At 37.0% G+C, this 23,265-nt stretch overlaps 1 protein-coding gene across 3 annotated transcripts in view; it reads left to right on the top strand.

Annotated features, from left to right (window-relative positions):
* The window catches only part of CUNH11orf74 (chromosome unknown C11orf74 homolog), a 35,007-nt gene that overhangs the window by 10,237 nt on the left and 1,505 nt on the right, over window positions 1-23,265 (top strand). For 2 of the 3 annotated variants that reach the window (XM_031055788.1, XM_031055789.1), the window contains exons 3-6: window positions 8,501-8,658; window positions 10,199-10,270; window positions 11,195-11,249; window positions 17,487-17,617. In XM_031055788.1, coding sequence (XP_030911648.1) covers window positions 8,501-8,658; window positions 10,199-10,270; window positions 11,195-11,249; window positions 17,487-17,617 — 416 coding nt within the window. The remainder of the gene's footprint in view (window positions 1-8,500; window positions 8,659-10,198; window positions 10,271-11,194; window positions 11,250-17,486; window positions 17,618-23,265) is intronic. The other variant, XM_031055790.1, reaches the window with a different exon arrangement.

Below are 23,265 nucleotides of genomic sequence, written 5' to 3'. Positions count from 1 at the left end.
CATGATGTGTGTTTGGTTTAACTAGCACAGAGATATGTTATAACTTACCTGGACCATAAAACTACATCTTTGATATGGAATTTTAATCTTCCCGATTTAAGTATTCCTAAAAATCTCAGTGGTTCTGTTTTTTAAAATGTGTTTGATGCAGTGAGAATATGAGCGTTCATAGACTAACTGGCAAGTAAATCCTACAGTAAGACTATTTATTCACATCTACAAATGTGAATAAAATTCAGACTCTACAAATCTGATGGAAAATGAATAAACATACGTGAATATATTTTTAAAACCCTGACCTCAGCATATAAAACATACTGCTCCAACAGAACATGACCTATATAGGTTAAATAAAGAAAATTTTAAAATTATAGGAGTACTTCCTTCATAAGTAGATTTTTTAAAAACTTTTTTTATTGATTCTGTAATGGATGGGCATTTGAGGGCTAGGTCAAGATTCTAGTTAAGCCTCTTTATTTTTCCTGTTTAGAGCATCCAAAGTGTGCTTTTTGTCATAGGGATAATATTAAGAAGATGAATATATGGGCAAAAGGACTTGTGAACCCATGGGAATGTAATTTAGTAAATTAGAGCATGAGTCCAGGAAAATGAAATCTTTCATACTCGCTGTAAAGCTTTGCAGTTGAAGGAGCCTCAGAAGAGATGAATTTACAAAGGAGTGGAGATTTCTGCAGATGTGGTCAATGAGTGGTGTATACAAAACTACACAGTTTCTAGAAAAACTTTGGACAAAATCTCATGGAAATCCATCCAACTCCGCTTTTGAAAAAATTGCCACAGAGGACAAAAGCCTCTTTCAAATCTTAGGGAGTGTTTGAAATCTGGTGCAGAGCTATGATGCTCAAAATCAGAAGGCAGCATCTGCTCATATTTTAAAACTCAGAGGAAGAATGGAAAATTCACTGGAACATTAAATATCTCACTTGACCTTGTACAAAAAATACAGAAAAAAACCCCAAATGGTCCAAGCTTCAAAGTTGTAATATAGATTTTAAATTACTCCTCTCCCACTTCTAAAAATACAGGATTAGGGGTCATTCAGCTGGATAGGAAAATGCTGCCATGAACAAAATTCTTACCCAAATCCAAGTTAAGATTTGCATTTTTTCTATGGTTCTGGACATTTTTGCTCCCACTGCCCAGCAGTGTGTTGAAGTCCAGAGAACTTGATTAGACCCATCTAAGCAAGCCACAGCTTGGATTGAAACTTCTTAGCCCTGGTGCTGTTGTTTTGATGCTTCTGTGCTGAACAAACTGTCAAGTGGAGGAAGTTTGGAAGTTACTGATCACTTGTGTGCTTACAGGTGGCATGCCAGGGCCATATTCTGTGTTATGCTCAGATTAACTTAATTCCCCAGTGAAAGCTGGGCAAGATATTCAGTTCACAGTCCATTTGACTGTAGCTGTCTACTTCCTTTTTACATTAACTACATATAGGAAAAACAACAACTTTAAACTTCCCATATAAGTGTCAGTGGGGGCACTTTACAAATGTCAGTCTTCACAGCAGAAAGCATAGCAGAGAACTATATGAGAAGTGACAGTGAATGCACTTTTATTTTAAAAATGGACCAGTAGGACAATGCTAACCCCAAGAGAAATTTCAACCTAGGAGTAGATTTGCCAATAAAAGCAACTAGACAGTTCAGTAAAACGAATTAAATTAATCTGTCATCCCCAGGGAACTTAAACAGGGCATGAAATAGGGAAACAGCGTCAATTCAGAGCTTTTTATTGATGTGTTGTGCTGGATCATTTGATAGAATTGGCTGGGAGACAAAATTTGCAGTTTTCTATTGATCATAAATTCAGTAGCTATCTCTGTGTAGCCTTTATTCAATATAGTATAAAATCAAATACCATACAGAGCCCCTAAATGTAGAAAAAATACCAGACATAGAAATGCAAATGTAATAGATTATTTTTGAAATAATAATAACTGATCTGTTTTATGGATATTTGTTGGCCTGGTATTTGCTCTGCAAGATACTTCATCTCAATTGTACAGACAGAAAAAATAGGCCGAAAGAAGGGAGATGACTTGTACATTTGCACAATAGCTCAGTGGCAGCACCAGATAAGTACAGGGGCACTCAGGTCCTGGAAACTTGAACAGCTCTTGAACAGTAGTGTTTCCCTAATAGCAATTCTTTGTTTTCTGTGATGCCTTTATTACTAAAGAATTTCTGAATTTCTAAAAATTAAAAAAAAAATCATTCTCTTTCATAACTGAGATTTTTTAGAACATAGAAAGGGAAGTATTTAGTAATTTTGCTGTTGATACTTTGGTAGAGGTTCTATCCTGTAGTGGCATATTGGCAGTGATTGAATTCTGGTAATATGAAAAGCAGTAACACAGAGTGAATTCTGCTGTACCTCATCACCTTGTCTAGAAAGGCATCAAAGTGCACTAAATGCAGCTGTTGGCTTAGTTTCATGTATTACAGTGAGCTGAGAAAGCCCACGTGGAAACATGTGGAAATGACACAAAGCAAATAATGTCAGAGATCAGAGCTGTGTATGAGTAACTCAACAGGACAATCAGAAGTCGAGTGACCTCACTTCCAATTTAGTGCTGAACTCTTTGTAGAATTGGGTACTTTTCAGTGTTCAGTAGAAAATTAAATGGAAGTGCCTAATTTCAAGAAAGCAGGCTTTTGCCTTAAAAAAATAAATCAGGCCTTTTAGGGATGCCTTATTGTTGTGATAATAATATCCAAATATCAGCATTTTCAAAACTCTTGGGTCTTCTGACATTTTATTTTGTTCCCACCTGCTGTCATCTTTTTTTATACTATTTGTTAAGAAATGAATACTTTGTGTGAAAATGTCAGATCCTTTAATTATATACAATTTGCTTGTTTCTTTCAGCGCTTACCTATTCACCTATTAGTGCTGAATTCTTCTAGGATGCAAGCACACTGAAAGACTTCAAGATTGATCCTGCCTTGATTTATTAGTACATCACATTCTTTTAAAAGTACATTCTTTAAAAGTACATCACTGTTCTTTTAAAGTGCTCCCAACATATGTATTTAATGTAGTTTCCTTGTGCTGAGGAGATCTTTAAACATATTTGCAGTTTCTTTGACTGTAAAAAAAAAACAAAACCAAAAAACCCAAGTATTTAAGAAATAGGTTCAAAGTATGGCTTAGTATAACCCAAACTCAGAAAGAAGTCTGGAGTTCTTGTACATCTGTTGAAAGAAATAGGATTTTGCTTATACAAGGTACTGAAATGCTGTAGGGCACATTTGCCTTGTTATTTAACTGACAGCATTAGTATTCAAATGGAGAAGGTATCCAGCAACAACATTGCTGAGCTGTGAAAGAATCATATGAATTTTTAAATGATCAGATGGGGTAAATGAGGAATAAACAGGAAATACTGCCCTTTTTCTAACACAGACTATCAAAAGCACAACAGAGACATATATATTGATACAGATAAACACTACATAAAATCAGAACACATATGTTCCATTAAGTACAAAGGAAGAGATACTGATACAATAAAAAACCAGCTAAATTTTTGAAAATTAGGAGCTCATTTGGTTTTAGAGAAGTGTTGCTGTACATTAAGCTAGAGCAGGTCAGTGAGAGCAGCTGAAAATATACTTGATAGCAGCAGTCATTCATCTGTCCCCTAAAGGAACACATAAAAAAGTCCTTTCCTGACTTACTTTTAAACATACTACATTAAGTATCCAAAAATGGCAGTCAAAAGTAACTATCAGGACTTAAGAGTTTACCCTTTTAGGTTAGAGTTAGTCCCACTGAAATTACTTGTCCCAGTCCACGGAATAGGTATTATCCTAGCTCAGGAAATAATACAGTGGAATTTCCTTAAGAAATGGGTAAATTTAAATTAAAAAATCAAGCCCATATTACTGATTATAGTAAAACCTGACCTTTTCTGAAGGGGGAAGAAAAAAAAGTCTAGACAATACTTTGTGCTGACTGTTTGTCATTTAATCAGGATAAGATCAAAGATGTTAGGGGAAAAGGCTGCACCAGCTGAATTTTTGTGTTACAAATATTAATTTCCACACTGAGGTAAATGTTTTAGGCAGGGTCTTTGCTGTAAAGGAGTTGTGCTTGCTCAGTACTGCTGTGAGATCACTGCCATTGAAATTAGTGCAGATTTTGATGGAGTGAGATTTGAATGGACCTTACATGAGCTCAGATAGTAATGGGATGGACACTGCAGATGCTGAGTGTGGGCAGATATGGTACAATACCTGTAAAACATCCACTGCCTAAGCCCTTAGACTCCTAAAGCAGCACTACATGATGAAGTTTAGGTGCCTGAATTACACCTGAATTGCTCTTAATTTTAGACAGGCATGTAGGACTCAAGTACTGAAATCTTCCAGGTACATACTATATGGGATAATTCTTCTGTTGAAAAGTCAGTCGAACTGCATTGATATACAGCAATTTATACATAAAAATACATGGAAACAGAAAGGTATCTGGTTAGCATAAATCAGAATGGCTTTTTTAGGCTAAGTAACTTTAAAACACTGTGTTCTGTTCCCAGCAGGACAATATATAAGCATAGGAAGGCTGCAGATTTTGGTAGGATTATTGTGTCATAGGATTACTGCAGAAGATGTGGGAGCTGCTTTGATTGAGTTAACAAAAATTAAGAAAAGGTTCTAAAATTATCTTCTCAGCAAACTGGGTTTTTAACCTTGAAATTTCTTCCTCTTACAGCTTGTAATTTAGGGTAAACAAATGCAGTGCTGTACAATGGTTTACATGGTTACAAGTAGTTAAATACAGGTAGTTCTAGAGTGTGTTACCACCTTGTGAAATGTCAAAGTGGTATTTTATGGAAACATTTCAGTGACAGCCTTTGTTTCTTGTTTTAAAATGTTTGCTGATGGTGTGTTTGAAGAATGGAGAAAGTGAATGAACATGACATTTGTATTTGTTATCTCTGCTCAAGACAGTTATTATAGTACTGTGAGTAAAATTGGTTTTTTTTGTTTTTTTAGTTCAGGAGTCCTGCAAAAAGTCACTGTAATATTTGAATTCCAGGTTTTCCATCCAAGCATAACTTAGAAGAGATTTAAGGAATTCGTAGGCCTTCTGCTGGCCCTCAGTCCAGGATTTGAGGACAAAAAAGTAAATTTGAACTAAAATAGTAGCTTTGCTGTATGAGTTTTTGTAGTTGTTGTTGTTGCTGTTTTATAGCTAAAGGGGCCTGTTTCTAAATCTCAACAAGTTTTTGTTTTTGAAATGATTTAATCCAATTGAAAAAAGTGGGAAGTACCTGTTAGTTTGAATTGTTTTGTCCAGTGTATTCTGTGGTATGTTATTGATTGCTCTGTCTGGTCTGGCATTGAAATGCTGCAGACCATGAGAATTTTATCATTCTTCTGGGGCTACTATGTCATCTGAGAGATTTCACTGACAGTAAGTTTTTCCGGATAATACAGGTAGCTCTCTTCTCTGGTTTTGTGATAAGTGACTCCATTATTCTTTGAAATATGTGGGTAATCACTAGACATTCTCAAAAAATTCCTGTCCAGATTGGAAGACAAAGAGAATTTTAGGCAATATAGAGGATAGATAGCAGGAGAGAAAAAAATTTATAAAGTTGGATATCCTTTTTGATTGAAACATGTTTCTGAAGTCTGCACCATACTCATAGTGACACACAATTATGATGGATACTGCTCTTGAGAGACTGAGATGTACTTTTCTAGAGATCTAAGTTGGCTTGTTATTTCATTTTTAAGATACTGACAGTGAAATGACTAAAAAGTGAGACAGAATCTGTCTGCAGAATAAATATGTGGATCTTTATATCATTTCAACTTTCTTCCTCTGCTACATTTTGTTGTGTTTGTATCCCTTATTTTTGATTTTCATCACATATTGTGAAGGCCACTGTTCTACAACAGGATCTTGGCAGGTTGAGAGCTGTGACTGTGAATAATGAGTCAGTTATCACTTAGTCAGGGGAAAGGCAGTGATCCTCTTGCTGGCTTGAATGCCATCCTTCCTTCTTCCCCTTCTCTTCAAAAAGTAAGAACAGAAATGGTTGAAATTCAGAACACTATCAAAGAAATACACCTGTGATGCTTGTCTTCAGATTGTAGTTTCTTTAACTTCAAAACAACTTTTGTGTGGCTTTTTAAATAATATTTTTTAAGTTCATTACAGTTACTGCTTCAAAGGGGCCAGTTATGTGGTGCATGCATTGGGAGGCTGTAGGTGTCAGGAGTTGCTTTGGGCAGCTGAAGTTGGCTCTTACTGGTCCTGAGGGACTGTGCTCAAGGCTGGCAACATAATGTTTATATCACCTGCCCCCCCTTTAATTTATATGGCATGGCCTCATTATACACATGGTTGCATAGTAGATACTCTGTCCACAGAATTGCATTTAACAACTTTGGGTTGCTTGGACATTTTTCTTCTGAATTTTTCTTCACAAGCAGTCATGAATCTAGTATCACATTGCAGTGCTGAATGTTTCATCAAATGTATTGTTTAATATTCTCTAACCCAATAACTTTGCAATGGTCTTAACCAGAAAAAAGTTTCTGTCAAGAGTTTATGGCTGATCTCTTAGGAAAAGGGAGAGTGCTTCTAAGCTGTAGTCTGGGGTTGGTAAATGGCACATAAATACTCTAAATGTACTTGATTTCTTACTAGCTCATTTAATCTATCTAGCTTTTTAGCTGTGACAATAGTTCAGGTGTCCAGAAAAAATATAACCTAATAAAACAAGTTTGTCAGCTCATATGTGTGCCTAATTATAACTGCCCAACTATGTGTCATAGATCTTTTGATGCTAAAAGTGGTATTATTTTCTCTGGAGAACTCAGAACCTATATTTTTGAGAAGGATGATCCGATTTATAGCCCAGAAGAATGACCACAGTGGTATGCAAGAAAAGCATGGGCTAGTGCAGGAATGTCATGTTTACTCTGAGTCTGTTGGCTCTATGAATTATGCTTCTGATCTTTCCAGTGATGATTTCTTTTGTCTCTCTGTTGGTCTGGTGAGAAAAGTGTATGGCTTCCAGAATCTTTTTATCGCTTTTCATACAGAAATGCTCCTGATGTGCACAGGGAGGACCCTGGTTGGTCCTCAGGCCCTGTTGGTACTCTGCTGGTCTGCAGATGTTCAGCTGCATTATTTGCCCATACACATTTGCCCCAAAATACATTAATATTCTTTTGTGGCTTGTCAGTCTTTAAGATAAAACTGGCAAGTTCTTAGGATAAAACAGGAAGCCCATCCTGTTTTACTGCTAAAGTAAAAAAAGAAGGAAGTTTTTTGAGCTAGCCAACTAGTTCTTCTTGTAAAGTAGGGTGACAGTAAAATTATCTTCAAATAGTGGGTGACCATTTTGCCAGTCAAGAATTTCAAATAGAGTTTCATGTCTAATACTGCTTCATTTCTATGGCTTAAAAAGAGATTGTTGAAAACGTGATGGCTTATGTGTACTGCTGTATCCAAATACTGTTTTAGGAAAGTTCTTGCAAAAGAAGCAGGGAGAAGCAAGATGTTACAGAGACCTGGGATTAGGGAATTATTCACGGGATCCATCTGTTATTTCAATAAATATTGAAACCTGTTTACTAGATTTCTCTGGTGTGGTGCAGTTTGCTTTCTATGAGCCCTGACTCTTGTAAGGGTGGACTTCAGGTTATGCCCAGCTGCCAGCCCTTTCTGCGTGTCACAGTAACTGCAGCAGAGAGCTGTCCCAGGGGATTAATAATTCTTTGCTGTATGGCTCAACGTAGCAACCCCAAAGGCATCATTAAAACTCTCCACAAGAGTTACTTCAATGCTTATAATACATAATTATGCTTTAGAAATGCAGTGCAGTGTTTCTTATTGTTGCAAAGTAAATTTTTCAAACTAAACCCAAAAAGCTTAATTAAATGAGCATTTATTTTTCATTAGGAACATGTGGTGTGAAGTTCATTTAAATTGATTTACCTATAACTGCTCCTTATTTGATAATGGGACTTTTAAAATAAAAAGTACTGCATTTTTATTTTGGCTGTGATTACTTTATTTTTTGCCAGGTTGAAGAAAAAAAACCAGCTATTCAGTGTGGGTTTGGAAATCCATACTTCCATGCACATAGTAGTCAGCTTCTAGATGCAGTAAGGTGTAACCTTACTGTCTTGCTTTTTGGGGTATTTATTTTCTTGGTTGATTTTATGAAGTTTTCTGTATCTTGCATAAGCTTTTGTGATAATGAATTCTTCAGTATTGAGGAATAGGTGGGACTCTGTGCAATTGAAGTTCAAACAGCATATTCAGTTTTATGGTAAAGTCTGGTAAGGTTTTATGCTAAAGTTTTATTTTATACTTAAAATACATGGAAGCTTTTGTGAGAGGAAAAGTGAATGTGTAAAAAAGTCACTATTAAATGTAATTAAATACATGCTTTTTTTTTCTTGGATAATGCATTATGTTATCTGATCTGGTGTAATTCTGCTTGCAGAGAGAGAGGGAAAGACAATTCAGGGAAGTAAAGTGGACTCCTTAAGAAAAAAATGTTCTACTTCTGAATTACCAAACAGAAATAAACAGGATGGCTCACCTGAAAGAAGCAAAGAAATGTGGGTGTCATTTCCACCACGGATGCCAAATGAGAATGAGGTAATGAGTTAACATTTGTCCATGTGGACAAGCACCACATTTAAACAGATGAAAATATGGAGAGATACACTGTCCAAATGTTAGAGGCTAGTGGTATTTATCCTATGTGAGGCAAATATTTAAAATACTACCTAAGTGTTAAATGCTTAGAGAGGCACCTGCAGAGATCGTGTTTGGCAGTGGCATTTGCCCTGCTGAAGAGCTGCCATAATCTGACTAACAAATAAGGCACCCTGCAAAGAGCTAAGTAATGCTTTCACTGAGGACTGCAGTTTGTGGTAGAGGTTGGCAAAAAGGAAAAAAAATCCTGAGAGTATGGATGCCACCAGCATGGACAGATTTATTTTGTTTCTTGTAGAATTTAGGAAGTACAGAGTTTTGTGTTCCTGAAGCTGTGTTATTGCCTGAGGTAAACAGTAGGCAGACCATGGGTATTTTTGATCTTCTGAAACATAAGGGATTAGGGATTTAATGTGTAGGGACAAGAAAACAACAGACATCATCTGGAAGAGAGGGAGATGGAAATTGGAGTCAACTTGTTAAGAACTTCTGCCTTCCTGCCTGAATAACAAATAATTAGGCTGTGATCTAGTCTGTAAAAATCTCAAAATTGCCCTTCATTAAATTTTATTAAAAAAGAAGTAGCAGGTCCTTTTGTGTCTGTTGAGTAACACACTAAAGTGCTTTCAAATGATGGGCCTACCAGGCCTCAGAGCAGAAGCTGCCACTTTCCTCCTTGCTAGGACATGTCTTTGAAGTAGAATCAAGCAAGGCTTTTAAAACAATTATGTTCTGTCAGTTGACTGTGCAATAATAATGACAATATTTTCTGCCATTTTTTTCATAAGAAGTATTGTTTCCTCATTGGTATAATTTGTCTTTATGTTTCTTACTTTAGCCACATTGAATTGTCTTTCTGCCACATAAAGCAATATACAACTTCCATTATCCTTTATGTAATGGAACTTCCATAAACCTTTATGTATGCTTTTGTTTCTAAAAAAGAAAAAGGTTCAGACATGCCTGCACATTTTTGTCACATTAGCAGTTTAAGAAACACATACAATAATAGTAGAATGCAGCAGAAAAATTGCAGTGTAGTAGCAGGAAGAGGCCGTAATACATTAAGTTGACCACTGTAACCTTTAAGCCTGCCCTGAGAAAGGAAAATGGGGAAAACACTGCTACTGAAAACAGTGCTACTGTTCTAAATGCTGCTTTTTAGGCATGCTATCATTACTTGCACTGTTGTTCCATTTGATTCAATCTGGTCCCGTGTAGGTTTTCAGAGAATCACCTGTACCTGTTCTATTTTCAGGAGCATTCCATTCACTTCTTAGAAGTTTTTATATACAACATCTATAAAGCTGAGTAATGTGTGCTAGGGGAGCCTTCTTTCTTTTTCAAGGTGACCTGCAGTGGTGCCTTCCAACCTTACCTATTCTGTGATTCTGTAAACTATGTATAAGTCAGTAGGAGCTTTGGTTGTGATTTTGATTCTGTTTCATGCATGTAAGTATTTCTGCCTATCTGTCTACAGGCAGTGATGAGTGAGAGCTCAACAGCTGGTGTCTCTGATGGAAATAATCTCAGTCTGTCTGAAAAAGTGAAGGTGAGGTTTTCTTCAAAATGGGGATTATGAGCAGAACATGACTGATTTTTCCTGTATTAATTTACAAATTACTTGCGGTTTGCTGATGTATTTCCCATCTATGGGAAAGAAGAATGAGACCAGTCCAAAATTTTTTCTGATGTTAGTATGTACTTTTAAAGTGTAAAGGTTATGTAAGTCTTGAGACTGTTTCAAACCAGGTTGGAAAAAATTATCTGAGAACATCTTTACTTACTTCATGGAAACATAGAAGAAAATCCAGGACATGTAGTCAATCCCATGGTAACACTATTTGCGGATAGGCTGGGAAAAACCTTTCATTCTCACCCTGTGCATCTATTCAGAGCGGTACCTGAAATGAGAAATGTCTTGTCTTTGAGTATGTTTTAAATAGTTTAGATTGTTCAAGGGACATTAGCTTGAGAAAACAGTAGAGTAAAGCCCCAGGTGAAATACTAGAAATGTAATAATTCTTAGGGGTTTTTTTTCCTAATCAATTTACCATTAGTGTCAAAACAGAAGGATCAAGCTCTAGTTTGCCTACAGCATGTATTCTCTTTGTGTCATATGAAATGAGCTTGCAAAATTGCATAGTAACTTATCATGCATCATTTTCCTATGATAATATTTTACTTCTCCATCTTCCCACTAAGTTTCTGAGAAACTTACTGTACAGCTTGAGCTTCCTTTCCATCACTTAAGTTACGTGGCAATTTTGGCAGTAAATCTTTGACTATACCTAAAACTACTTCCTTTGGGTTGCACATTTCAAAGAAAACTCATATGCTTTCTTGGAAAAACGCAGGGGAAAATGGAGAAGATGAAGTAGACAATTTAATGCATTTTTGCTTTGCTCTAGATTGTACTATGAGGAGTAGAACTGATATATTTTTATCTATTTTCTGATTTGTGTTTTCATGGCAGGTGGACAAGTACTTACACTTGGAAGATGTAGACACAGATGAGGAGACATGCAGTGGTAGGTTTTCCCCCTTCGTATTCACCATTGTTTTCCGTCTTTGAATGCAAGTGTGTTAACATTGATTAAAGAACTGCTTCTCCCCTAAAAGCGATGATCTTACTCAGTTCTTCTATTGCTAGAAAATTCCCCGCAGTGCCCCAGTTCCCCAAACTGAAGTACTAATTTCCCCACTCTAAGAGGTAATGAAATAATAAATTAACAGGAATATTTATTGTACTTTGTCCTGGTGAAGTTTTTTTTTTTTCCAAGCTTTCCTAGAAGTGCAGAGCGCTTCTTGTTAGCAACATGTCTCCATGTTCATGCATTTCTATTTTGTATTGGAATTACAGTCATTACAAGAGGTTTTTTTGTAAAGTAATGTGGGTGCTACGAGACAGTGCTATAAAGTGGAAATATTTAATGAAAATGCTGTCCATACCTATTAAAATAATATCATCCTGGGCTTATAATAGATTAGACTAATTCCGAATTCACAGTGAACTTCTTTAAAAATCCCAATTAGGAGCATTTTGAGTTGTGTTGAACTCTTCTGTACGTCTATAATAATTTTAACTCTCCCACCTCCAAAAAGTAAATGGAATGCTTATGTCTGTAGATAGTTGTCTGTCATAGGTCCTTCTTTGGTCTTTACAGACAGAAGTGACAACATTTTAGTGTTTGAATTCATTTTCCTCATCTATACCTGTGACTGTACAAGGAAACCAGGCCACACAGATTAAGGGATTTGCCTGAGGTCACAGACAGAAGCTGCAGGGCTTTGATGCTTGGTTTCTTAGTTATTGCTACTTGATTGATCTCTCCACTCTTACAGTGAAGTTTTGATTAGTCTTTCCTTTCTGTGTGTCCTGAATTCCTGTGAAGTCTGAGGGCTTAGAGACTTCCCGTATCTCACAAGAAAATAATAAACCAGTGTAAGTGGTTCACGGCAACCTTTCAGAAAGGAAGGAGTAAAAGAGCAGTCCCAGATCAGGTACAAATGTCAAAGATTTTTTTTGAGTGCAGTGTTCATATGTGCCCATTTTTCCCTTTGTAGAGCCTTGTTCTATGTTTATGTCTTAAATTCTGGCATTATCTATTAAAAAGGCCCTGGAGTTTACTGGTGGAAGCACAAACCCACATTTCACTTGTGTTATAATGAAAGGAGAAATGCCTATAGCCAGTTCATTAAAGTATTGTTAGATATCTGTAGTTCCAAACAGGCCACAAAGTGGTTGATGAGAATTAAGCCCAATGTTAAAATATGAAGCAGAACAGTGAGAAAAAGAGCTCTGCTTAAACTTGGGGATAACTCCGTGTGTTCAGTACTGTGACAGACCTTGCCTCTCTCCGGCTTTTGGGTCATTTCTGTGTATTTGTGTGTGTCCAAGAGTAAATATTAATCACATACATATGGAAAACCCTGGTAAAACACGTTTCATTTGAGGCAGATTGCCTCAGTGAAGATTGAGAATGTATCAACAATGCTCAGTAACAACATTAGGCTTTTAGATTTTATTTTATAACATTGAAATGCTGCCTAGCCAGAAATTAATTGTTCCTTCTAAATGCTGCAAGGAAAGTGAACAACATCCAAATTTATACCTGGGGAACCCTGATCTTTGAAGATAGTTGTTGAGTCAGGCTACAAAATTTCTTCTTGACTCCTAAGTGCAGAAAATAGCACTTATGGTTTGATAGCTGTCTTACACATCGAAATCCACTCAATAGCTTCATAGTAAGAGAGATAAAATCTTGGTCCTGTAGAAACCATAGCAACAAAATGCAATTTAAAATATAAAATTATGTCCCTTCTATTGCTTGTAATGTTAAAGTAATCTAGAATAATATCACTAGTGAATACCTTAATGAAAGATTAATTCTGTAGAATTACAGTTAGTTTATAAATGAGGTAAATTGTGACACAAATTAGGCATTCTGTTGTTGACCTTTTTAAGTCCTGCCACCTTACATCAGAACAAATGATTGATTTAAGACTTCATATTGTCAAAACAAGCTTAAAAATATCGTAGCTTATTTTACCCAGTAAAAAATACCATCCCTTGCTAGTAATTGCAACAAGCCTTTATCTCTCCTTGTAATTGGCAGCAGTTCAATATCTCTGTGCTTCACTTAGCTTTAAAGGGCATATCAGTTAGCTGAGTTAGCAATTGTACATTAATACAGTAAATATTCACACTTAAGGGCAACTGATTTAAAGCTGACAGTATGAGAAGCACGATAGAAAATAGGTGTTAAAACATCCCATCTAACCAGTGCTGTTTGGCCGATGTCCTGGAAGAGTCATTCTAGTGAAGTTTTTTTTTTTTTTTTGGTTTTTTTTTTGTTTTTTTTGTTTTTTTTTTTGTTTTGTTTTGGTTTTTTACCAATTTATCTGGTAAAGTTCAATGTCTTTTAAGGTGTGAATGAATGTGACTGCTTCTTAGAAATAGGAAAAGCAGCCCACAGATTTGGCCAGTATGCAAATTCATTGTAGCTGCTTTTGTTTGACAGCAATGGGCTGAGAGCTTGAAACAGGGGCAATGCTTTGCATTGTGTAACTTTGGCACCATAAGCCATGATTGGCAAAGTGAAATTGCTGCCCTAAACCATAGCCTTAATGCATTGTGTAGAGACAGCATGGACACGGTGTACTGTAATCACTCTTTCTCCCTGAATTTAATCTCTAACTGTAAGGAGCTTAAGGCAACAATAGAGATGATCAGGCTTTCTCCAGGGATGGATGGATGCTGCCTATGTTTTGGCAACAGGACTTTCCAGGACTGCTTACAAATTTCTTGATGTAGAGTTTGGGGGATATCTTGGTAATAAGTAATAATAGGTAATATTTGAATAAAGTACCAAACATGTTAAAGAATATCTGGAGATTTTGAGTGTGCTATTGTTTAAATGCAAGAGAAAATTGAAACAGGACTAATTAAATGTGTGGGTGAGGCTTCATAGGCAAGGATATAATTGTCTCATCCTGATCCAGCTTGGAGCACTGAAGTGCTGCAAACTTGTCTTTTCAAGGTCCCAGTTGTCTGTAACACTGCAGAGGCTGAGGAGAACCTGATTGATTCAGTTACTTTGAAGCTGAGGCCAAGCATAACTATTGATTAGTTCAATAATTTTTTGGCAAATTATATCAACATCTGTTATTTTTCATAATCTGTGCCTCTCCATTTATATTTTGAGCCTATCCTTACATCCAGAAAAATCATGTTGAGAAAGAGGATTCAGAGTTAAATGAAGTGGATTTTTGAAAGTATGGGGCTCCCCCCCAGCTGGTGAATCCCTTTCTTGTTTTTCTTCTCCAGTCTCTGCAATCCATTTAACACTGCCTTGAGATGATTTCACACTAGGCAGCTCTTTGGGACTAACAGCCTGAAGCATGAGAATTAGAGGAGACTGCAAAATTTAGCTTTTAAGCTTTTTTTGTTATCACTCTCTTCTCAACTCCCCATCAACAGCATTTTTGTGAAATGTAGTGTCTGAAAGTGGTAAAACCTGTGTCAGTGTGTATATAGCTGTCAGTGTATATATAGCTGGGCATCATTTGGCTACAGTAAAGTTATAGACAAAACTTTGAACTTCCTCACTCTTGAAAGTTAGAAGCAGACTTGTGCCAGTAGATTATTTTTTTCTATACTCACAATTGATGTCTATGGTACAGAATAAGCAAAAAACTCCCAACTCAGCAGTGTTGACAGATTTAGTAATCACTTTCTGGGATGTGGTAGGGAGGGACTAAAGAGTATTATTGTTCACCTTCCAAATATGCTGTTATTAAATTATGCTGGACTTCAGTAAAACTGTCAGCCATTTCATCCAGGGAGTTGATTCTTCATGCTACGAGAGGTGCATTTCAAAATGTCTTCTCAGTTTTTTTGGTATCACTGCCTGTTCAGCTATCTCTATATATGGTGCTGTTGGCAGTATCCAAGGCTTTCCTGTTGCTAATTAATCACCTCCACAGAGAACATAATTAGCAGCTTAATTAGGATCATCATCCAGTAGTGCTGTAGCAGCAGCTTAAACAAGCTGTGAGGTACTGGCTAGAACTTACAATGGCCTGGAGTTCCTTTGGGTGCTCCCACTGAGAAGGACGACTGTCAAAACTCTCTAATTTTTCCTCTCTGAAGGGGTTTCTTTATTAAACATTATCAGGGAAAACAGCGTTTACCAATTAGACTTTCATATGCTGTCACACAGCCAGGATAGAGAGAGACAAAGCTCATTTCTGGCATGTCTACTGGCAAACAAAGGTTGATTACATTCTTACAGGGTGATTGAAGGGAATTTGAAACATTGTTTGCATTACTAACAAGCCTTAAAAAGTGGAATTGACATTCTGAGTATGACAAGCACTTCTTGCTAAAAGCAAAAAATAAATTTCCTTCTGTTGTCCCAATTCTTAAGAGTTATCTTTCTGAGCCATTGCCAGGCTGTTGCATAACAGTGCTTCCTCCTCATCTTCTCTCTGCAGATTGGTCTGTTGAGGGGGAGAAGCTCTTAGTGCAGAAATAATCAGTGTTTATATCAGGTGATAAAAAGCTCCTGGTGTCCAGACTTCCCTTGCTTTAGTAAGGCTATAGAGCTAGGTTGCAATTTAAAACAATAGTGGAAGATGCCATTGTCTTTAAATGAGCATTCACATCTTCCTTCTGTTCTATAAATACTTTTGACCCAAATGATGAAAAAAGCAGCTGCAGAGCATGTGTAGACATAGCCTAGATACCTGTGGACTGTGCTGTCCTTTTCAGAAAGTTTTCTCATATAACTGGTGCAGAATCAGAACAGATGCTATGCTGAGAACAAGGACTGAAAGCACTTACATGGCTGGAGATAGACATAAGCAACTGAAAGAATAGGGATGAAAACAAACTCACTTATCACGAAACAGGAGACAAAAATCCAGAAATGTAATACCCAAGGGAATTAATGCAACTCTTTCTAAAACAATATTCTACTTTCCAATTTGAAGCCCTGCTGGCTTTTAAATAGTACACTATTCCCACAAGAAAACTAAATGAAGAATTTGATCATAGATTTTTTATAGAGACCTAGGAAATCTTTATTTCCAAATGCAGGTTCACGGGGGAATGAGAGGTCTGGAACTCCACTACTGTGGTAAAATGGTGCAGGTAGAGATAAGCAGACACTTCATCCGTTTTACCCTGGATCTATGTACTCTCTTGTTGCTTTCATTAAGTAACATTTAAGCAGTGCTTTGAAAATTTATTCTGAGATTACAAGATAAATGTAAATGTAGTATAAAACTGTAAAGAAACTTGTGTATCAGCTGAAAAAATAGTAGGTAGATTTACATAATCCTTTGACTAAATTGCAAGACATATGGTCCCCTTAAGTTCTTTCATAAAAACATTACTGAGACACGATGGACACATCTGTGCTGTGGCAGAGCTGAGATTGATTCATGTTAGAAGATATTTCTAAACCTAAGGCATATTCTTCTGATCTATCACAGAATGCAAACCCACTGGTCCTGGTATGAATGTTTTGCTGAAGTTTGTAAAAGAAAAGTGATTCAGAAAAGCTGTTCATTTGTGAACTGTGGAACAGATCTTGCCTGTATGGAAAGGTTACATGTCACTCCATCCCAGATAGGGGGAGGTCCTCTCAAGTACCTCTTTTTGGAAAGCTCAGGGAGAAACAAACATCTGTGAAATACCCTTAGACAAGAGAGTAATCTGGCACTGCAGTGGGGAATATTAGTAGTTCTACCAGGTATTTTTACTTAATGTTCTGTGACAGTCATACTAAGGATGCTTTACAATGATTCTTTATGCCCAATGTACATAGGTGGTGAAGCTCTACCTAAAGAGAAATGAATGACCCTGCTCAGCTCATCAGTGGCAAACAAGGTGTTTTATAACTTCTACTGCAGATGTCTCTGCTGAGGACCTTCATCTTTGTTCTGAAAGAAAGGAATGTAATACCAGGTGCTCTCTGAATTTAAAAGCATCTGCATCCGGATTTTAATTCAGCACCCTTAGGAAAGAAGAGCAACCTATCTGTTTTCAGACAAGTTTGATTTTTCCTTAGTTCAGTATTACTACCTAGATTTTAGATCAGGACTGCGTGGCTCTGTTTTAATGATAGCTTATGCAACAATAACTGCATCACACTCTGACTAACAAGCTACTGCCCATGTCTGAGCACTACAGGATTTTAGCAGGATTTTGCTAATTTATGCATCGAGTGGAAGGTTAATGTTCACTCTTTTTTATTCAGCAGGGTCATTAGTTCTTCCAGGAGAGGTGGAAGAGACAGTGAGTTGCTGTACACCCTTCTTTGATAAGCCTGTTCAGCCGAAGTTCAGAGCCTGGTCAGTTCCCCAGCCATCACACAGCAAAGCCCAAGAGGTATGAGGTCAGATGTATTCATTCAGACTTTGGGGGTTTGGAGTATTTTTATTTTTCCTGTTGGCTTCTACTGTGATTTCCACAAGAACAGAGGGATATAGATGTAGTATGTGAAACTGCAGTGAGTTAACAAGTCATATTATTAATTTTTAAATGAATAATGAATTCTTAAATATGTTAAGAATTGAAATAAACACTATTTTATCTTGCACACTGCTGCTATATAATCTTACATTTTCAAAATGTGCACTTCAATACTTCAAGTGGTATGTGGGCTTTTTAATATTTAATTTGTGTAACTCACAGAATATTCAAGTAAGCCTTTGCACTTTAAGCCTTTTAGCTACCCTTGCTTATGTAGAATGATGGACCATTTAATTTTCCAGTGATCTCATGATCTTATAGCATACTCATTGGCTTAATATAGGAGCCATTTTTTTGCAGCAGGGAGGTAGGGAATGAGCCCTTTAACACGACACTTAAAAGGAAAAAAAAAGATTTTAGAATATATTGTGGTCAGAATTAAGATCTGGTCCCTTGGAAATGAGTAGTAGCAAGATGCTGCTGAGAAACTGCATTGTCAGGGTCTGGTGTGGAGAGGTTTGCTTTATGGCCTCTGAGCCTTTTAATCAGACACAGTCAGTGCAGACTTTAATTTAGAATTGCTGTCTTCCTTCAGAAATTCAGTTCTTCTCAAACTGCAACAGAAGGTGTGGATTGCTCACAGGCTTATTTTAAGTCATTAAGCTTCCTATCCAAACAGTCAGCATGAGCATTAACTTTGGGGGTGTTTCTATTGCAGAGAATTCCTCACTGCTCTTTTCCCCTGCCTGATCATTGCAATAGAAGCTGAAGTTAGCTTCCAGCTAAAGTGGGCCAGTTTTGATAGCTTCATATGCTTATTGATGCTCCCATGAGGCTTAAATCAAGTTTATAAATGACGCGTGACCAATGAAGGTTTGGTGTTATAGCACTGCATATGGTGCCTCCTTTCCTGGGCTCAGTTTGTTTAGTTCCTTGCAATAAACTCTTTACTATAAGGAACAAGTCTGCTTTGGGAAAAAGTAGACGTTCTAAAATGACCTTTCAAGCTTTAATACCTCCCATTCTGTATATAAATACTCACTCTTTTCCCTAAGGATTGACATAATTCAAGGTTTTGCCTTTAGATATATCTGTTGGACATAAAATAACACCCAAAAAACTAGAATGAGGCTTTATAACTTTCTTATTTCATAACTTCTGTAGAGAAGAAGGAGGGCTGTAGCAGCCTGCAGTGTTCATAAAGGACTGCATATGATTCTTTAAACTATAGTTCATGAAAAATAGATAAAGATCCGACTGCATGCAAAATTCATTTCCATTTGAGGGAAATTTGGGCTGTGAAAGAAACTGAGTATTATTACATTGGCTATGAGTTGCTGCATTTTTCAAGAAGAAAGACAATTTCCACAACCATTTGGTTGGTGCCAGGCTTCTTAAAATGAAGGCAGCCTTTCCCCTAAATTATAAACATATTTTTGCCTTCATTTAGATAATATAACTGTGGCCTGATTTTTAGAACTGTCAAGACTGAACAGGTCCATTTTAAAGTCCCTCAGTGCTTCAAATTGTCATTGCCTTCAAAATTAATTCTTGCATTGCTTATGGCAGGACTAGTTTAGAAAAAGATTTTCCCTGGAGACATCTCTGCTTTAAAATGAGACTGTTCTCTGTCCATCAAAACAAATCTGTTAGGGAAGGGCAACATAATGTGGCTGCCTAATTGGTTTTCTTAGAGAATGGAAGACCATTCTGTATGAAAAATAGCAGGATGAGAAATGTCTATGCTATGGAAACAATTGTGAGGCACTTTAGGGTAAATTGTGTATCTTTCAACATATTGCTAGGGAAAGTTTAAAAAAAGAAGCTCTGCTAAGACCCAGTTTATAACTTGGATAATTGTTAAAGAACATCTTGTCTCCCTGAAAATGTTTTTCTGTCAAAAGGTGTTAGGAAGTGGCTTAGTGAATGACACAGCAAATTATTTGTATTGTCCACCAGTGTTGCTTCATCTTTCTTTCCTCCTTTAGACATAAATGTATTTCAGGATTTCAGTATCAACAGTGGAGCATACATGACCTCCCACAGGCCACTGCAAATTGAACCAGCATTCATTCTGTCTTTGAAGTACATAATCACAGAACATTTCCCTCCCCTACCCAGAAATTTATTTTCTCCTTTATTTCTACTTAATATATTTTTCCATATAAGATATGGATTTTTATTAATATCTTCATGTATTTTTATGTCTTAATTTCTGCTTCCTTGTGTCTTAATTAATTCTTATTTCCTTCTCTGAGTACACGAGTGCAGTTGCATAGTTTTCATCCACTTGCTACAGTCATGCATTCAAAGTGGGATTCGTCTCACCTAACTTCAGTTTTAAATGTAGTTTTAATCCTCCAGTCACCAAGAGGCAGAAATAAGCAACTGCAGAAAGTGATTAATCCCACTTGCTGTAGGAATTTGTTGCAAAATGTAATATATTTCCATCCACAAGCTTGGCCTGGGCTATAATTGACTACCTTAGTCTAGAAACCTAATTTTTGTAAGGCTGGGATTAAGAAAGAAGAAATCTGCCATTCTATTCTCATTTATTTGTCTGTAGTTTGAGCATTCAAAAAAGTATGTAGCATGTCTGTCATTTCATCTTAATCTGTGGCATGGCAGCATTTATCCCCTAAAATACAACTTCACTGAGTTCCTTTGGTTAAAGTTTTACTGCTCGGCCTCAGCTGAGGTTTGTTTCTGCTACGTGCTATGCATAAATGCAACAGGAGCACGGAAGAACTTAAAGACAGGGTTGACTAAGTCAAAGAAGATGGAAGAGTTATATCTTCTCAGAGGCCAGTAAAGATACAGAGATTGAGTGACTTGTCCAGAATGATGAAGCAGAAGTGGAAAATTGGCCAAGATTTATTGACTTCTAGTCCAGTGCCCCAAGCTCAAACAAGCTTTTTTCTCCCAGGTACTCCAGGCTATACTAAGCTTATGTGAGATCATAGTATATATGCCTTCCCCCCACTTCTTTTTTTTTTTTTTAATTTATTGTTAGTGAACTAGTAAGTTTTCCCTTGAGTATGCAATGAAATCACTGGTGAGTGTATGTGCAAGCTTTACATAATTTGAACAAGTGAATCATAGAGTGCCATAATTACATAGAAATACAAGTTTTAGAAGGACAGAGACAAGCTGTTCAGCTAAGTTTAACTCCTCACAGATTACTAAAAGAACTGAGTTGCCAATTATTAATAGACTTCTGAAAATGTCAACTTCAAGGTATTTTATTTACAATATTACTTGGTAAACCAACCTCTAGCAAAATATTTCAGTTAATAGGAATATTACATTCTTTCCTTCCTTTAATTTGGATATGCGGGAACTGTAAATGAAAGTGATTTTTTTTCTTCAGAGAGTAAATCACAGAAGCAATCTTAAGCAAACTGGCAGTTTTCTAATAGAGCAGGAGTCTATTCCCAGAGAGCTCTCAGAAAGATTTCAATTAGATGTTAAATTAGACACCTGAAATTCACATATTTCTCTCAGTTCCTTAGGCAAAAATAACAAGGTAATAACTTGATCAGCTCAGAGAATTCAGTGTTCTATTGTAAAATGTCCTCCTTTTGACACAGAACAAAATTGCAGTTTGCAGTTTATAAGTTTTAGATTGCTTGTCTTCATAGAAGTTTGAAGTCAATGGCTTCTTGGAAGAAGAAGAAAAAAAGGAGTCCCTAATTTGAGTATTCATTTGAGAGATGAAGCACACTGATAAATATGCAGTGTGAATAAACTTTTCAAATGTGTAATGAGTGGGTAACAGAGAAATCATTAACAGAGTGAAGGTGGGGTATGTTTTATTTTGGCATCTTATTTCAGTTAGCATTGTGGGGTCAAGTTTTGTAAACAAAAGTTTTTCCAGTATTATGCTGTGTCTGCATAAAGTGTTCCTGGAATGACATGAATGCCAAGACAAGGTCAGAGTGGATGTGTATACTTTCTGTAACTCTGTTGGCAGGGGAAAATAGATTTGCTTTTGTAAAATCCCTGTAAAGGCTTACTGTAGTTTGAACTCTTCTTAGCTCAGTTACCTTAGATGTGTGTCGTGGTTTAACCCTGGCAGACACCAAGCCCCACAGCCGCTCACTTGCTCTCCACCAGCAGGACTGGGAGAGAATCACAAGGGTAAACTGAAAAACTCATGGGTTGAAATAAAGACAGTTTAATAGGCAAAGTAAAAGCCTCACACACAAGCAAAGGAGTTAATTCATTGCTTCCCGTGGGTGGTGCTCAGCCACCTCCAGGAGAGCAGGGCCCCATCACATGTGACAGTCACTTGGGAAGACAAAGGACATCCCTCCAAACTCCCCTTTTCTCCTTCTTCCTGCCACTTTATGCACTGATGATTCTGCACACATGTGGTGTGGAATATCCCTTTGGTCAGTTGAGATCACCTGTCCCAGCTGTGTCTCCTTGCCTGCACCCCCAGCTCCCTCACCACCATGGCAGCATGGAAAGCAGAAAATGCCTTGGCTCTGTGTGAGCCCTGCTCAGCGATAACAAAAACATCTCTGCATTATCAACCCTGTGCTCAGCACAAATCCAAAACACAGCCCCGTGCCAGCCACTGTGAAGGAAATTAATTCTACTCCAGCCAAAACCAGCACAAGGTTGTAAAAAATATTGTTACAACCAAAATAACTGAAAAATATTCATGCCTTGCATTGTATTTTAGAAGAGTGCTTTGGATTTCTGCAAATGAAAGACAGGTAGTAGAACCCTGGTTGCTGCTACCATTTGTTACACAGTTGCTGGTAATCTTACTGATGAGGAATTCTACAAGGCTCTGGTTGTGGAGAAGATGGAAATGAACATGAATATGCTGAGGAGGTCAAGGAGTTGGCTTTATCTCTAATGGGAATGAGAGTTTGTGTGCGGGCTTTGTCTCCTGTTAACATCTTTCAAGTGGGCTATTTATAAAAGTTCATGATTGTTTACCTGAAGTAGTCTATGGACATAAGCAAGATAATCTTTGTGTACAGAATGAATAGTGCTTTCTAGACCAACTCTATCTACAAGGTTTTCCCCATTTATAAATGCCCATGGTCTACTCATCTGTATCCAGGATTATTTGGCAGCTCCAGCATGTAAGCCAGATCCCTAGAAAACTGAGCAGTAGAGATGACTAATAGAATTATATAACCCCAGAAAAACTATTTCCTGATTATTCATGCAGATTACAGTTTATAAAGAAAGGATGTAGATAATACCCAGATGCTCTCTGCCACGTCTATCACATACTCGGCCACCAGAGAGGAATCCAGCTACCAATCCTCTGACTTATTAGATGGCATTAACTGTGTCAATGCTTCTTCTTATGAAAATGTCGCATCAAATTGTGCAGGATTGTGTCTTCTAAACTGAGCAGTGAACATAGGATGCTGAGTGTTCTTCCTGCTTTTCAGCAAGTACATGTGTATTCTTAATTTCATATACATCAGTAGTCATGGGATTCATTGAGGACTTGTCAAAAGCTTGAAAAAATAAGCATGTGTTTAAACATTTTGCTGATTTGGTGCTGAAGTACTTAAATCTTTGAAACACATTTC

This window comes from Geospiza fortis, unplaced genomic scaffold (assembly GCF_000277835.1).
Source record: "Geospiza fortis unplaced genomic scaffold, GeoFor_1.0 scaffold66, whole genome shotgun sequence".
Classification (NCBI taxonomy): Eukaryota; Metazoa; Chordata; class Aves; order Passeriformes; family Thraupidae; genus Geospiza; species Geospiza fortis.
The sequence above is the reverse complement of the archived record's forward strand: the minus strand, read 5'-3'. Positions and strand labels throughout refer to the sequence as shown.